Here is a 17845-nt window from a genome sequence, read left to right as displayed (position 1 = left end):
AGGTTGGATGAACCTTGCTGGGTGATGTAATGTAAGGGTGTTCTGAAAGGGTGTTGGGCAATTCCTATTATGGCTTAACGGCTTTGTCCTGGTTTGGATCTTGAGTGAGGGCTAATCCTATCACCCTGGAGCTGAAGGCCTGTTGTTTTGTAGATAAGGTAAAGGTAAAGGTTCCCCTCACACATTCCCCTCGCACCGACTCTAGGGGGTGGTGCTCATCTCCGTTTCAAAGCCAAAGAGCCAGCGCTGTCTGAAGACATCCCCGTGGTCATGTGGCCGGCATGACTCAATGCCAAAGGCGCACAGAACGCTGTTCCCTTCCCACCAAAGGTGGTCCCTATTTTTTCTACTTGCATTTTTACGTGCTTTTGAAACTGCTAGGTTGGCAGGAGCTGGGACAAGTAACGGGAGCTCACCCCATTACACGGCAGCACTAGGGATTCGAACCGCCGAGCTGCCGACCTTTCGATCGACAAGCTCAGCTGTCTTAGCCCCCGAGCCACCGCATCCCTTCGTGTTTTGTAGATAGGATGGCTTAGTCTTTCTGGGGCTATTAACAAAGGTGGGGGCTGCTTTCCAAGAGCATGTTTCTCCTTTTCTCATCCAGGGAGGTATAATATTCTGCCTTTTTAATATTTCCTAGAATATTTCATTCTTCTAGGGGAGGGGTAGGTGCTAACTTTCTACACATCCATTAATCCTTCTCTCCTGCCACAGCTGATTTATTTTATTTTTATTTTGTTTTTTATTATCTTTATTTCTTTCTTTATTCCTTTTTTATTTTTTATACACACACACACAAATACACACACACACATGTATATATATATGTGTGTGTGTATGTGTGTGTGTTTGTAGGTTTTTACGAGTATAGGTATGTAGGTCGTGGCATATTCAGGTCTTTTCCCGTGTAAGGTTGAGAATATCTTGGCGACGTTTTGACAAGGTCTCACACATCATCTTCAGGCTGGTGCTTTCGGCTTCATGCTCGCATCCTGATTGCTAGATGGAGCGGGTGTTTGCAGATTGGTCAGCTGTTTCGTAGTATCCTGTGTGGATGTGGTCCTGGTCTTTTGTTCCTGATCTTTGGTGTTGTGCCCTCTGAAGTTCTGTGATGTGATGTCTCCATCTACCAATCAAGATGCAACCACACAGCCAACCAACCCTCTCACAGCAACACTCCCCACCTTTCCACCAGTATTTATAGAGAGACGGCAGCTCCGACCACTCTTTGCTCGAGAAGCACGAAACCGAAGACACCAGCCTGAAGATGCTGAGTGAGACCTCATCAAAACGTCGCCAAGATACTCTCAACCTTACACGGGAAAAGACCAGAAAATGCTAAGACCTACACCCACACACACACCCACACACCCACACCCACACACCCACACCCACACTCACACACACACACACACACACACACACAGAGAGAGAGAGAGAGAGAGAGAGAGAGAGAGACTATTTTTATTGTTTGTACAATAAAATCCAGAACTGATATCCTAGGACACTGTGTTGAAAATAGGTTCATAAAATGGCAATTGGTTTTTTACTGTATTTTTGTAACGCTTTAGGAATTCATAGCATAAAAATTATGAATATATCTTTGCTGACATTGGACATCATTTGAGCCAATATTGGAAATATTGTAACAGAAACAAGAAAGCTAGATGACCAAAATCAAGTTCAATGGATGTCTTGAAAAGGAGAAAAGACTTGGTTAAAAAATCTTGGGAAATGGTGATAACACAGCAACATGAGCAGTTCTTTTCGAATGGGAAATCATAATAAATCTTAATCACTAATTCTTCTTTATGAGTTGTTCTCTGTGGTTGAGCTCAGGACGAAAAACAATGATGTAGCACTTTGGCAAAAATATGCATCCCAGTAATGCAGCACTGGAGGCCAAGATGGAGAAGACCTCCACAGCTACCATGGCTTTGCCTTTTGTGCTCAGATAGGCTGGAAAGAAGGAGATCCACACACTGCAAAAGGCCAACATGCTGAAGGTGATGAACTTGGCTTCATTAAAGCTGTCGGGTAATTTCCGGGCAAGGAAAGCCACAGTAAAGCTGGCAATAGCCAAGATACCCATGTAGCCCAAGACACAGTAGAAGAAGAAAGCTGAACCCTCATTGCACTGTAAAATCATTTCTTGGCGCTCTGAGTGCATGTCCAACTCAGGGAATGAGGGAAATGTTGACAACCAAAGAATACAAATACCTACTTGGATGAGAGAGCAAGAAAGGACAATGGAAAAGGCCAATCTTTTCCCCACCCATCTCCTCATCTGAGATCCTGGTTTTGTGGCCATGAAAGCCACAACCACGGTGATGGTTTTGGCCAGTACACTAGAAATGGCCACTGAGAAAGTGACACCAAACATTGATTGTCGGAGAAGGCAGGTTACTTTGCCAGGTTGGCTGAGGAATAGTAAAGAGGAGAGAAAACAGAGATGAAGAGAGACAAGCAGGGTGTAGGTGAGGAACCTGTTGTTGGCTTTGACAATGGGAGTATCCCTGTGCTTAATAAAAGTTCCAAGTACCCAAGACGTCAGGGAAAAGAAACCAAGAGCTGCTGAGGCTAAACCAATTCCTAAGGCTTCTTTAAAAGTTAGAAAGACCAGAAGTTTCAGGATACATCCTTTCTTTTCTTTATTTGGATAATGATCTTCTGGACATTCAAAACAGTCATCCATCTCTGGAAGCAAAATCAAAGAATTTGTCATCTAGGTATTCCAAATTATTAGAAATCACTTTATTAATTCTTTGCATCCCCAACTAGTATATTAAAGTCTAATGAAAAATGGTAGAATGCATAACCTACCATTTTGATCTGAAATCTTCCCTTCAGGGCATGGATCACAGTCATAGCAGCAGAATTGACTTCCCTCAATCCCCTTCTTCCAGGATCCAGGGAAACAAGGGTCATTGCATCGAGAAAGTGGAAGAACCTGCTGATAAGTATAAAAGGTTTTGAAATTGGAGATATTTAAAACAGTTTGTTCAATTTTTCAACTTCATCAACTTAAAAAGTTGTGAAAATTGCAGTGATGTAGGAAAACTCCTTTTTGAAGGGCAGGCCATGTAAATAATTGCACATAGTGACAATCTCATGGAAAATTGGCAATTCTTGTGGTTTCTGATTCAAATCCAAAAGAAAAATGTAAACATCCCTTTTACATTGTAATATCATATTGTCAACTTGAGGAATGCCTGATCATCAGCAAGATTTGAAAAGAATATACCCTTGTTTATTTTTTCTAAAAAACCATCAGAAATCAGATTTCTAAATAGATTACGTATAATATTGGATCGTTATGGATTAATCTTAGCTGCTTCAATAATTCAATACTGTGTTAGAAGCTGTGTTCCAGACAATCTTCACCTTCTTCTTTTTTTTAATGCTTTGGTTGTTTTGTGTTACTTTTTCTTGTTTGACATTTTTTTGTGGATTTGTCTGAGTTTCATGTTTTAAGTTTGCTTTCAATAAAATAAAAAGATGCAAAAAAACCCCAAGCATGGTTGATTAAATGCCTCCATACCTGGTTAAAAGCTGGGTGCCAGACAATCACATCTTCATCAATGAATAATTCTTTTCCTTTTGGTGCCTGGAGATCCATCTTTCCAACTCTAACTCTATGAAAGGATCTGTTTGGAAAAGTGATCAAGTTGGTGATGTCAAATCCACCTATTGCTTCTCCTTTCTCATTCAGGAACACTCTCTCCCCAGCTGAATTGTTAAAAGAAATGCCTTGAAGGAATGAATGGAGCTACTTGAAAGAGAGTGAAAGAGAAAGGGAGTTGACTTCAAAGTAACATAAAGGTGAACACTGTGTTAAAGTTTCACTGATGACTTCTTCCCATTCCTACAAGAATTATTAAAGATATACTCTTACAAAATTGATAATTGATATTTCATAGAAATGTACATGGCTACTCTATCATTAAATTGATATTATTTTAAGAAATGATAAGAATGAACCAAAGCAGAATGAAAGTAGGCTATTGGGATTAGTCAAATTCCTTCAATTATTTAAACAATAATGAAACCTAGAACATAGTTAATCTTCCTACAATAGTATAAATATATTTGATAATCCGAAATATGAAAAATTTCCTTTACCCAGATTTGAAAATTTGAGACTCCTTCTTCAATAGATAGATGTGAGATGGGATTATTGCAAAGTACGTATTATTCTTAGCTAGCTAGCTGGCTAGCTAGTTAAATGTGATAGATAGATAGGTAGGTAGGTAGGTAGGTAGGTAGGTAGGTAGGTAGGTAGGTAGGTAGGTAGATAGATAGATAGATAGATAGATAGATAGATAGATAGATAGATAGATAGATAAATATGTAATTATTGTTCAAAATCACAGGTGCCAGTTGTGAAAAGAAATGTCTTCTAATTCATTCCTCTTGAATTTCGATAAGGACTGAAAGCACAGCTTCTCAATCTGAAAAATTCATCAGCCAGGAAGAAGTATTTGGAGAATTGATTGTTTTTGGAGGAAACAATGAAAACTAACCTAAATTATCATTTTAAATATCTCGTATTGTACAAGCTAAAATGGTTTCCTACATAATTCTGTAAAGCCTTTGATTCAGTGGTACATGACAAATTTCTTCTAAAACTAAAATTCTACGGCATCTCCGGACTCCTCCATAATTGAATAACTGCGTTCCTGTCAAACAGGCAACAAGTGGTCAAATAGGCAGCGCCCTATCAAATCCTCCTCCTGTTAATAGCGGTGTCCCCCAAGGCAGCATTCTAGGACCAACACTCTTCATATTATACATAAGTGACCTCTGTGATCATATTACAAGTAACTGTGCTCTCTTTGCCAATGGTGTTAAACTATTTAACATTACCAACAATGCTGCTACCCTTCAAAAAGACCTTGAATTTCTTTTTGGAATGGTCAAAAATTTGGCAACTCCAAATCTCAACCAACAAATGCTCTGTTTTATACATTGGCAGAAAGAATCAGAACACAAAATACAAGCTAGGTCGACATGACCTTGTACATGACCCTCTCTCTGTCAAAGACCTTGGAGTTCTCATATCAAATGATCTGAGTGCCAAAGCCCACTGCAACTACATCGCCAAAAAGGCATTAAGAGTCGTAAACCTAATCTTGCATAGCCTCTTCTCCGGTAAGATTATACTACTAACCAGAGCATACAAAACATTTGCTAGACCAATTCTTGATTACATCTCATCTGTCTGGAACCCACACTGCATATCGGACATTAATACAATTGAGCGTGTCCAGAAATATTTTACAAGATGAGTTCTCCACTCTTCTGATCGCAGCAAAATACCTTATGCCACAAGACTTGAAATTCTGGGTTTAGAAAATTCAGAACTACTCCATCTTTGTTATGACCTGAGCTTAGCTCATAAAATCATCCACTACAATGTCCTTCCTGTCAATGACTACTTCAGCTTCAACTACAACAATAGACGAGCACACAATAGATTCAAACTTAAAGTGAACCGCTCCAATCTCGATTGTAGAAAATATGACTTCATTAGCAGAGTTGTTAATGCCTGGAATGCACTACCAGACTCCATGGTCTCATCCCCACATCCCCAAAACTTTAACTTAAAACTGTCTACTGTTGACCTCACCCTATTCCTAAGAGGTCTGTAAGGGGCGTGCATAAGAGCACCAGCGTGCCTACCGTTCCTGTCCTAATGTTCCCTTTAGTTGTATACATTTTATGTTTTCAATGTATGCTTATATATATATTATTTAATATGTATTTGACAAAATCAATCAATCAATCAATCAATCAATCAATCCTTCTGATATCTAAAGCATGATAAAAGGAAGAGACAGGAAGTAGAGGGTCAGCCATTCTGGACTTATTCAAGTTCTCACTAACAAAGATAAAATAAAAGAAGGTGTTGAAGTTAAAGGAATGTTCAGTGCGAGTAAAATAAAATAAAAAGCAACTTTCACCATGTAAAAATCAAGAAAAAGGTCAAGGAAACAATTGGTTCATTAATGGGAGAAAAGTGATTTTTTTTTTGCTTCTATCTTTACATAAAACAGTCCAACCTATCTACACACACACACACACATACACACACACAGGTAAAATGCAGATGAGGAATACAAGTCAAAATAAGCAAGGAAATGGTAGGAGAAAACCTATCTGCCCTAGACAAGTTCAAATTACCAGGAGCAGATGGATTACACTCCAGGCATCAGAAGGAAGTGGAAGATACGATCTCAGAACCAATGAACTATATCAAAGAATGGTTGTAGGAATGTCTAGTTTAATGAAAAGAAGGATTAGAGGTGACATGATAGCAATCTTCTAATTTCTAAGGAGCTGCCACAAACAAGAAGGACTCAACATGTTCTCCAAAGAACCTGAAGGCAGGATGGGAAGACATTGATGGAAACTAATCAAGAAGAGAACCAAGCTAGAACTAAGGAGAAATTTCCTGACAGAACAATTAATGAGTGGTTTACCTCCAGCAGTTGTGGAAGGCCGGAATAGCTCAGGCTGTTAGAGCCTGTTATTAGAATAGAATAGAATAGAATAGAATTTTTTATTGGCCAAGTGTGATTGGACACACAAGGAATTTGTCTTGGTGCATATGCTCTCAATGTACATAAAAGAAAAGATACGTTCATCAAGGTACAACATTTACAACACAATTGATGATCAATATAAATCATAAGGATTGCCAGCAACAAGTTATAGTCATACAGTCATAAGTGGAAAGAGATTGGCGATGGGAACTATGAAACGATTAATAGTAGTGCAGATTCAGTAAATAGTCTGACAGTGTTGAGGGAATTATTTGTTTAGCAGAGTGATGGCCTTCGGGAAAAAACTGTTCTTGTGTCTAGTTGTTCTGGTGTGCAGTGCTCTATAGCGTCGTTTTGAGGGTAGGAGTTGAAACAGTTTATGTCCAGGATGCGAGGGATCTGCAAATATTTTCACGGCCCTCTTCTTGATTCGTGCAGTATACAGGTCCTCAATGGAAGGCAAGTTGGTAGCAATTATTTTTTCTGCAGTTCTAATTATCCTCTGAAGTCTGTGTTTTTCTTGTTGGGTTGCAGAACTGAACCAGACAGTTATAGAGGTGCAAATGACAGACTCAATAATTCCTCTGTAGAAGGATTAGAACACAGTAGCCTGCAATTACTGCAGGTTCAAGCCCGGCCCAAGGTTGACTCAGCCTTCCATCCTTTATAAGGTAGGTAAAATGAGGACCCAGATATATATACATATATATATCTTTGGTTGTTCGGGTTTTTATATATATATATATATATAAAGAAGTAGTGACAGATTTTATTCTCCTGGGCTCTAAGACCATCACAGATGGGAACTACATCTAAGAAATTAAAAGATGTTTGCTCCTGGGGAGGAAAGCTATGGCAAACCTAGACAGCATACTAAAAAGCAGAAACATCACCTGCCAAAAAATAATCAAGGCTATGGTTTTCCCAGTTCCAGTGTATGGCTTTGAAAGTTGGACCATAAGAAAGGCTGAGCATCAAAGAATTGAGGCCTTTGAACTCTGGTGCTGGAGAAGACTCCTGCGAGTCCTCAGATTGCAAGGCAATCAAACCGGTCAGTCCTAGAGGAGATTAACCTTGACTGCTTTTTAGAAAGTCATATCCTGAAGATAAAACTCAAATACTTTGGCCACCTAATGAGAAGGAAGGACTTACTGGGGAAGAGCCTAATGCTGGGAACAATTGAGGGGAAGAAGAAGGGGACTCAGTAATCAGAATATGGAAAATGGGAAAACAGAAGCTAATTTTTCTGAATCTATTTTATACAGAAGAAGAAAATGGAGTTGGAAGGGTCCTTTGAAGTGTTCTAGTCCAAATACTCCAAAATGCTCAAGGGGGAGAATTAATTCCATTTTAGACAATGGAATCACTTTGCAAAAATCTCCAGTGTTGGAGTCTCCTCAACTTCTAGGGGCAAGGTTTCCACTAATTAACTATTCTCACTGTCAGGACATTTCTCCTTATTTATAGGTTATTTCTCATACTTAACATGTAGAAAATATTAAGACATTCCATAGTAGATTCAAAAGATAATTCTACATCAAACTGTTCATTGAAATCAAAGAAGTGTCCAATGCAGAGAGAATACCTGACAAGCCTGGAGATCTACATGGCCAGTTTGTTTATCCATCAGAGCTTTTTTTCTAGTGAAACGTAATGTGTACAGAGCTTGTAAAACATGAGCCACACCATAAACAGCATTGTAGACACTGTAGCTGTGGCCAGTCATTTCCATTTCAAACAGAGGTGCAGGAAGATCTTCTAACTTCTCCTGCCCATCGCACGGCTTACTATCCATTTCTTGTAATTTTGGTGTTGGAAATGAACAATCAAACGATTGTTCCCAAACATCCTGCAAAAACCCATCTCTGGAGACTGAAAGAGGATTGATGGTCCTAAGAAATTCCTTGAAACCTACAACTGCTGCTGAATGAACAGCGAAGGAAAGAGCCCCGTGGAACATCTGGAGATCCCAACTGATTTGAAATCCAGATAATATGAAATCAATCTGTGCAGTCATGATCCACACCTTTCTTAATAATGCAGTTTCCTTGCTTTCAGGATCTACGATAAACATGACAGTTCTTAGCCACGTAATTGTCCAGGATTCTCCATAGACGAGAAATGCACTGGCTTTGCTATTCATCATATTAATGGAGATAACTGAGACTATTTGATAAAGTTCCGGTAGGTCTTCCATATGGACTAGTTCAGAAAGCCTTTGTACAAATGATGAACATATTCCATTTTGTGAAAGTAAGGGCTGCATTTTCTGTAAGAAATTTTCTCCATTGTTGTTATCAACAGAAAAAATCCCAATCCATGTCCACTTGAAATGGTGAAGCAGTTGGATAATCCCAATGTATTGATGGTCCTCTTTGGGGACCATGAAATAAAGTGAAGAGAACTTACTGGTCTCAAATGCATCTTGGGCTAATGAGCCATATGTCAGCTATAAGAAGATGGAATAGAATTCTGTTGAAATGTTAAATCACATCTATCTTTTTCTTATCTAGTTTTCTTATGAAATACATCCAAGGAACATTCTCACTAGAATTCTACTATGTATTAATATAGAAAGGAATTATTTGGATTTCCTTCAGAGATGTATAAGAGAAAATTGTTTCAATAGGTGCAAGAGTACTATATTGATTTCCAGATTTCCAGATCCAGATTTATTTAAATCTGTAGCTTTCCAGATTTCCAGATTCCTCACATCCAGGACATAAACTGTTTCAACTCCTACCCTCAAAACGATGCTATAGAGCACTGCACAACAGAACAACTAGACACAAGAACAGTTTTTTCCCGAAGGCCATCACACTGCTAAACAAATAATTCCCTCAACACTGTCAAACTATTTACTAATTTTTTTTTAATTATTTCATTTATCACAACAGTATACACAAACATTGTCATAAAAAACATATCATGAAGAATATATATATAACAATCTTTGGTTGTTCGGGTTTTCTCCCGTGTAAAATTGGAAGTGTCTTGGCGACGTTTCGACGAAGTCTCATTCGTCATCTTCAGGCTTCAGCTTCGTGCTTCTGGGAGGGGTTTGAAATTAGCCATTTCAAACCCCTCCAATCCATTCATGCAGCAGACTGACACCCACTATAAAGATGTAGCACGACCACAAAGCCAAACAACAGCTATGCAGCTCACCAGCTCAAATCCCCCTGCAGCACAGACTAGACTGAGCACAACCAAGCCCCCACCAACACAGGACACACCCCCAGCCAATCAGAGCACAGAAAAACCCCCATCCAATCAGAGCACAGCCAAGCTCCCACCCAATCAGTTCAAACCCCCACTAGCAGTTAAAAGGAAGAAACAGCTGCGATCACACATTGCTCCCAGAAGCACGAAGCTGAAGCCTGAAGATGACGAATGAGACTTCGTCGAAACGTCGCCAAGACACTTCCAATTTTACACGGGAGAAAACCCGAACAACCAAAGACCTATATACCAACACCCGTGAAAACCTCAGAAAACATATATATATATAAGTAAAGAATATGCATCAGCAAAATTAATTTGATATAATGAAGGGAACAATAGGACAGGAACGGTAGGCACTTTTGTGCTCTTATGCACGCCCCTTATAGTTCTCTTAGGAATGGGGTGAGGTCAATAGTAGACAGTTTTTGGTTGAAGATTTTGGCGTCTTTGAAGTCTATATGTGTTATGTCGTTGTTATCTTCTGTGAAGTCTATATGTGTTAAGTCATTGTTATCATTTTTGGTACGATTGAGGAATGTTGAATCTGCACTACTATTAATCTTCTCATCCTTCTTATCACCAATCTCTTTCCACTTATGACTGTAACTTTTTTGCTGGCAATCCTTATGATTTATATTGATATATTGACCATCATTTGTGTTGTAAATGTTGTACCTTGATGAACGTATCTTTTCTTTTATGTACACTGAGAGCATATGCACCAAGACAAATTCCTTGTGTGTCCAATCACACTTGGCCAATAAAAAATTCTATTCTATTCTATTCTATTCTATTCTATTCTATTCTATTCTATTCTATTCTATTCTATTCTATTCTATTCTATTCTAAGATATGGAATGTCTTTGGATACATTTGGATACATTCCTACATTTGGTATTATAGTTTCAGAAAAGGATGCTAATTATAAACCGTAAGCCATGCAGATCATCTTAACACAAACCTAAACCTAATCTTTGATGTTCATTATATATTCCATAATAACAACAAAATATAGAATTTCCCTCCTCAACGTCATCGCAGCTTACTTGTGGAATCTTGAAGACACCTGTAAGTTCACCTATATAAGATGATGTTTCAAAAGCCAATCCTCCAATGATAGCCATGAGATTCCTCTGACTGTCACATTTGTAGTTAGGGACAAATTCCTGAGATTTGAAAAGCAGGTCCAGGGTGGTGCGATAGGTCATCCTCGGATTCAGGTAACTGTCATAGATGTGGAACCCAAGAGTGACGTTAGGTAAGATCTGCGGATCCTCATTGATCTCCTTCACAGCAAAAGCCAAGGCAAGGACATGTTGATGAAATTTGGTGATTACACTGCAAATGTTTTAAACACCCCAATTGAAAAAGTAAGTTGACAATTCTCATCATTTCTGTATGAATAAGAAACCATTCTTTCTCTGTCAGTAGTAAAAAGATCATCACTTTTTCTAAAATTCTTAATTTCTAAAGAGGGATCCTTGGTGTTCTCTGAGCTTGGTGGCTTTCTTGCAGACATTTCATTACCCAAAATCTATAATATCATCACTGCCTGGCACTGAGGATGTTATCTAGTTTGGATAATGAAAAGTCTGCAAGAAAATATCCAATCTCAGAGAGTACCAAGGATGCCTCCTTTCTTTTTCTTTCTTTTTATTTTGTCACAACAGTATATATAAGCATAAGCATGAAACAACTATACAATATATAAGCATATATATAAAGAAAGGAAACAATAGGACAGGAAAGGTAGGCACTTTTGTGCTCTTATGCACGCCCCTTACAGACCTCTTAGAAATGGAGTGAGGTCAATAGTAGAAAGTTTTTGGTTAAAGCTTTTGGGATTATGGGGAGAGACCACAGAGTCAGGTAAAGTGTTCCAAGCACTGATGATTCTGTTACAGAAGTCATATTTTCTGCAATCTAGATTGAAGCGGTTAACATTAAGTTTGAATCTATTGTTTGCTCTTGTATTATTGCGATTGAAGCAGAAGTAGTCTTTAACAGGAAGCACATTGATATAGATGATTCTCTGTGTTAAACACAGATCTTGTCGGAGTCGGTGGAGTTCTAAGTTTTCTAATCCCAGGATTTCAAGTCTGGTGGCATAAGGTATTTTGTTGGTTTCAGAGGAGCAGTTCAACCCTGAACTGCAAATATTCTCCTTTATTGGTAATTTCTAAAGAGTTCAGATTTACTTTTTACATACTTTTTCTGTGACTTGCAACAAATATATAGTGCAACATATATGCTGTATTTCCTACAAGATTTTCAGTACATGTTTCATGAATACATTAATCAGGTGTCACTCATTTACTGTATGTATGTTTGGTGATAATTTTTACATACTATTTCCATGACTTGCAACAAATATAAGGTAAAGGTAAAGGTTCCCCTTGCACATACGTGCTAGTCGTTGCTGACTCTAGGGGGCGGTGCTCATCTCCATTTCAAAGCTGAAAAGCCAGCGCTGTCCGAAGACGTCTCCGTGGTCATGTGGCTGGCATGACTCAACACCAAAGGCGCATGGAATGCTGTTACCTTCCCACCAAAGGTGGTCCCTATTTTTTCTACTTGCATTTTTAGGTGCTTTCGAAACTGCTAGGTTGGCAGAAGCTGGGACAGTAATGGGAGCTCACCCCGTTAGATGGCAGCATTAGGGATTCGAACCGCTGAGCTGCTGACTTGTCGATCGACAAGCTCAATGTCCTAGCCCCTGAGCCACCGTGTCCCCTGCAAGAAATATATACTGCAACAAATACAAGTAGTGACTTTTTTCAAAATACTATATTTTCTACAAGATTTTCAGATAATGTTACATGAATACGTTAATCAGGTGTCACACATTTACTGTATGTATGTTTGATCAGGAGGGGTAATGCCCAACCTTTCAAAAATTACCTTAACCTCAGTAGATGTTCAACAAGGTGACTGAACATCTTTTTAAAAAATGTAAAGAAAAATATTTGTTGTGTCAGAACTAGATGCATTTGAAAGACACAGAAAGCATAGATTACATTTAAAAAAAAAGATTTGTGCACAAACAGTTTTACTCATTTAAGGGATTTTTGAGATTGGCAAAGATTAGATAGCAAAGACAAATTCTTACTTTGGTACCTCGTAAGGTATTCTAGCAGGGTTTTCATCAAATTTCATTTTATAAAATTTGTAGCTCATATGAGATGCCATCCCACCAATGGTGAAATCTCCAGACTGGTACCACTCATGTGGAGCACGGAAAACATCACTTGCAGGGCAGCTCAGAGTAATTACTCTGTGCACCAAAAGCATCAGAAGAAACATCTTCATGCTTCCGTTATTGTTCAGATGGTTTATATTCTATTTCCTATATTCCATTGGAAAGTGTATATAGAGATATATATTTCTATCTTCCAATACTTCATCTAAGGATTAATCCAAGGATTATATCTGAGAATGCATCTAAGTAGAAAATCTATTATTTTGTACATGAAGATCCATCTGAGTGCAAATTTGTATCTTGAATATCAGAAGGATTTGAACAGATACTCTGGCAGAAAAGAACAGAGGGTAGAATCTTAAAGCAATGAATTTGACAGAGCTCTTAATATCCCTTGTGCCAATCTCCCAGTGGTTCAAGACTTACTTTATAGCCAAACAAAAGCCTTGAATGTTGTTGGATGTAAATACCCATCTGTGAAGCCTTTTTTTATTATTTGCATTTATATCCCACCCTTCTCCGAAGACTCAGGGCGGCTTACACTATATTAGCAATAGTCTTCATCCTATTTGTATATTTATATACAAAGTCAACTTATTGCCCCCAACAATCTGGGTCCTCATTCTACCTACCTTATAAAGGATGGAAGGCTGAGTCAACCTTGGGCCTGGTGGGACTAGAACCTGCAGTAATTGCAGGCAGCTGTGTTAATAACAGACTGTTTTACCAGTCTGAGCCACAGAGGCCTTTGATGCTTAGGCCATATGAAGAAAATATGGTGATTCCTCTAGGAGATAATTATTTTGTTTTGACCAGGTAGTAAGTGGCTGATGCTTCAGCTATTTTTTTAATTTTTATTTGAAATGATCAAAGACCAACGAAAGTAGCATCAGGAAGATTTGCAGCAGACTATATATTTAATTATGGAAATTGTAGAAATAACAATAGTGCTGTTTTTCAAGATACCACATTTATTTTCTATCACTTTTTTTCACAAAATAGAATATGAACAGATCCAGCAGATATCAGTCCCTTATTGTCTGTATTGTTTGTGAGGAGTAACAAGGCAAAATCTTTTAAATGAATTACCTTAAGTTCACTAAAAAATCTTCAAAAGATTACTTGCACCAAAGTTTCATACATTCTATTGGAAACAATTTAACATAGACTAAACTAAACTATTATCAGGGCTGCACTGTGAGAGGTGGGGGGAGGAAGCTGTGGGGGGAAAACTCGAGGGAGGGCACCCATGGGTTACCATGAGGAAACAAAACCAAGCCTGATATCATCCTATGAAAATTGCTGGTCATTCCATGATCAAGCAAAGGAATGCGGCCAGCTGAGTAGTCAATGACTGTTACCCAGGGGTGCTATTCAACAGGTTCTGACAGGTTCTAGAGAACTGGTAGCAGTCATTTTGAGTAGTTCGGAGAACTGCCAAATACCACCTCTGGCTGGTTCCAGAGTGGGGAGGGAATGGGGATTTTGCAGTATCCTTCCCCTGGAGTGGGGTCGGAATGGAGATTTTGCGGTATCTTTCCCCTTCCACACCCACCAAACCACACCACGCCCACCAAGCCACGCCCAAGAACTAGTAGTAAAAAAAATGAATTCCACTACTTCCGTTACCGAAACCATTTATCAGCACATAGTTGGATACTTCTTCATTATCAAGGGGTGAAAGGGAACAGGGAAAAGTTTACCATATACTTCAGGCATGAAAACCTCAGATCCAGCTTTGCTTCTTCTGTAACCATTTGTCTTTAGTAAAGTATACCATTGGCTAACTATGGGCCTAAGAATCTTTCTTTTCGAACTGACCTGGGCTGGGACAGCTGACATTTATTTCTTCTTCCACACCTAGAAGCATTTGAAAGACAGAGAAGTTATAGATTACAAATAAATCCTAATTTTTTCCTCAAACACCTTTTATTCATATAAAAAAAAGAAAAAAAAAGCTTTTTCCAATGGTATATCTTTTGCAGGGGTGTTAAACTGAAGGCCTGTGAAGGCCCCTGAGGTACTTAGATTTGCCTGCGGGGCCACCCTGGAAACAGCGAAGGACCTGCCTGTGATGGTTCTGCCAGCAAAAACGGAGCTCAAGGGGATCACACGCTGCCACCCAGCTCCATATTTGTTAGTAGAGGGCAGCAGGAGGCCGTTGAAGCCAAGAACAGAGTTCATGAGGGCCACACGTGCACCCCACTGAGCTCCGTTGGCAGAGGGCTGCATGAGGCTGTTGCAGCTGAAAAAAGAGCTCGGGAGTACCATGCACTCTCCCCCCCCCTCCTCCAGCTCCATTTTTGCTTGCAAAGGAGTCGTGGAAGAAATATCCTTCTGGGTTCAGTTCCAAATTGGGAAAAAGATACTGGATTCATGGAAGTTGCTTGGAAAGAAGGTTTATTGGTGAACAGGATCGCATGGCTTCCTGGGCTCCTGAGTTCCTGAGCAAAAAAAGGGGGCAAAGATGGTGAGAGTGCCTTGGCTTCATGCCCTTTGTTGGGCTTTGAATTTGAGTTTGTATTTTGATTGGTTGTCAGACTCCGATGGGGCCATGCAGGGACAACTCTGTAGGCTGTCTTGAGTCCCAAGCTTGCTTGAACCTTGCTGGGTGGGACTCTTGGGGTTTGTATAACTGGGAAAAGAATCTGGAAGTTTGGAATAATGACAAGTTTCCAGAAAAACCTCTTCTCCATAAAAAACACTCTGAAGCCATTGTCTTTCAAAGTTCTTTACTAGCATAAGGAAACTGGCACACGATGAATGAAATTCCAAAACTGAAACTTCTGGATTCTTTTCCCAGTTATACAAACCCCAAGAGTCCCACCCCCTTAACCCCTTTGCTGGTCACATGGTCCAACGTTCTTCCACTTTGTTCGAAACCTCTTCTTGCCACTCCTTCTGCAGATGTGAACACAATCCGACCTTGACCACTTGAAGAATGTTACCATACCCCTCAACCCCCCTTCTTTCCCTCAGGGGAGAAATGTGGCAGCGTCTGGAAACCTACGGCCTAGTATGGTTTCTAGGCCTGACAGTAATTATACCAGGTGCCATGCGGTGAGTTATGTTGCTAGATGGGTAGAGGGCTAATCCTACCTTTCTTGGATCTTGGGTGAGGGCATTTGCTTATGAATAGACCTGGCTACCTCTTTATCTCTTAAGTGAGCACACATGTATCACCTTTATTGCAAGAGTTGTATTGGGTGACAATTTGCTTCTGGGTACATTTCACCTTTAAACCCTACATGGCTTGGGACCAGGTTATTTGATGAAACGTCTCTTTTTGATCCCATCCATGTGATCCGGTAGAGCAGAGAGGCAGGGAATGTTGTGTGTCCTCTCTCTTAAGTAAGGACATCTGGTGGGACCCAGAAGAATGATCTCCTTTTTGAAGGCTTCTTCCCTCTGAAGCATCATCCGGATGGAGATGAAATTGGCTCCTACTTTGACACTCTCTTGCAAAGCCCTGAGCACCCAGTTTTTCCAATAGGCCTGTGGAACCCAGAGTGGGTTGGAGCCCATCAAGTGGATCAACTGGCTGATTGTTATCTCTAAAAGGTAAAGGTAAAGGTTCCCCTCACACATACGTGCTAGTCGTTGCCAACTCTAGGGGGCGGTGCTCATGTCAGTTTCAAAGCTGAAAAGCCAGTGCTGTCCGAAGACGTCTCCGTGGTCATGTGGCTGGCATGACTCTACACCAAAGGTGCACGGAACGCTGTTTCCTTCCCACCAAGGTGGTTCCTATGAAAATCAGCCCAAAAAAATTGGACCAAAAAACAGGACAAAATGGCCAAAAAAAGAGCCCAAAAATGGCTGGAAAACAGGCCCAAAATAGCCAGCAGAGTGTTGCAGGAGGCCATGAAAAGGAGGTGCAGGGGCCTGCTAATCTATGAGAAACACTCAAAATTTTACCTCAGATATTTCCATTTTTGTAATTGCTCCCTCTATCAAAGAAAAATGTACACTTTTTTTCTGGAATTTGCACTGGATTTCATCTTTGCTTTTGTTGAAAAATGCCTTCTAATTCCATACTGATTGAAATCACTCTTTATTATGGTTTTTGTTCAGTACAACTTTGAATTAATGATGAGACAGAAGAAAAATATATTTAATTCCATTTCTCTGAATTTTCCATATTATTGAAATCTGGTAACAGGTTGCAATGAAAATACATTTATGGATAGAGAGTGAATGGTAATGTTCCATCATGAAATTCTTTTGTTAAATGCTGTTAAATGTACCGGATTAACAAATATCAAAGAAGCCTAAAAAATTCCAAACTGATATTCCATAATACTATGTTAAATATATATTCACAAAAAGGTAATTAGCTTTTTACTATATTTGTATTGTGCTTTATGAATTTGAAAGTATAACAGCCATGAAAATGTATCCGCAAACAATGAACATTGTTTGAGTCAATATCTGAAATATCTTAACAGGAACCATGAAACCTAGATTACCAAAGTCAAGTTCAACAGGAGTGTTGAAATGGGGAAAGGATTAGGTTAAAGAAACTTGGGAAATGATGGAAATGCAGCAACATGAGAACTTATTTAGAAAGGCCAGCAATAATAAATTCTAATAATCATATATATCCTATATGAATCATTATTTAACAAAAATAATGTCTATGTTTCTCAACTTGTATATTGATATATTGATCATCAATTGTGTTGTAAATGTTGTACCTTGATGAACGTATCTTTTCTTTTATGTACATTGAGAGCATATGCACCAAGACAAATTCCTTGTGCGTCCAATCACACTTGGCCAATAAAATTCTATTCTATATAACTATCCTGTACGCAGCAGTCTTTCTATTCCTTTTTTGAAAAGTTCTGCTAAATCAGAAATATCACATGATATA

At 39.1% G+C, this 17845-nt stretch overlaps 1 protein-coding gene across 1 annotated transcript; it reads right to left on the bottom strand.

The window, feature by feature from the left end:
• Nucleotides 1–1801: 1801 nt before the first annotated feature.
• On the bottom strand, nt 1802–8934 carry LOC131197041 (vomeronasal type-2 receptor 26-like). The gene is made up of 4 exons (XM_058180639.1): nt 8134–8934; nt 3545–3772; nt 2827–2953; nt 1802–2700 (listed from the first exon to the last, which is right to left on the bottom strand). The coding sequence occupies exons 1-4, from the start codon at nt 8932–8934 to the stop codon at nt 1802–1804; spliced, it is 2055 nt and encodes a 684-aa protein (XP_058036622.1).
• Nucleotides 8935–17845: the final 8911 nt, after the last annotated feature.

Source organism: Ahaetulla prasina, chromosome 4, assembly GCF_028640845.1.
Source record: "Ahaetulla prasina isolate Xishuangbanna chromosome 4, ASM2864084v1, whole genome shotgun sequence".
NCBI classification, from domain to species: domain Eukaryota; kingdom Metazoa; phylum Chordata; class Lepidosauria; order Squamata; family Colubridae; genus Ahaetulla; species Ahaetulla prasina.
The sequence above is the reverse complement of the archived record's forward strand: the minus strand, read 5'-3'. Positions and strand labels throughout refer to the sequence as shown.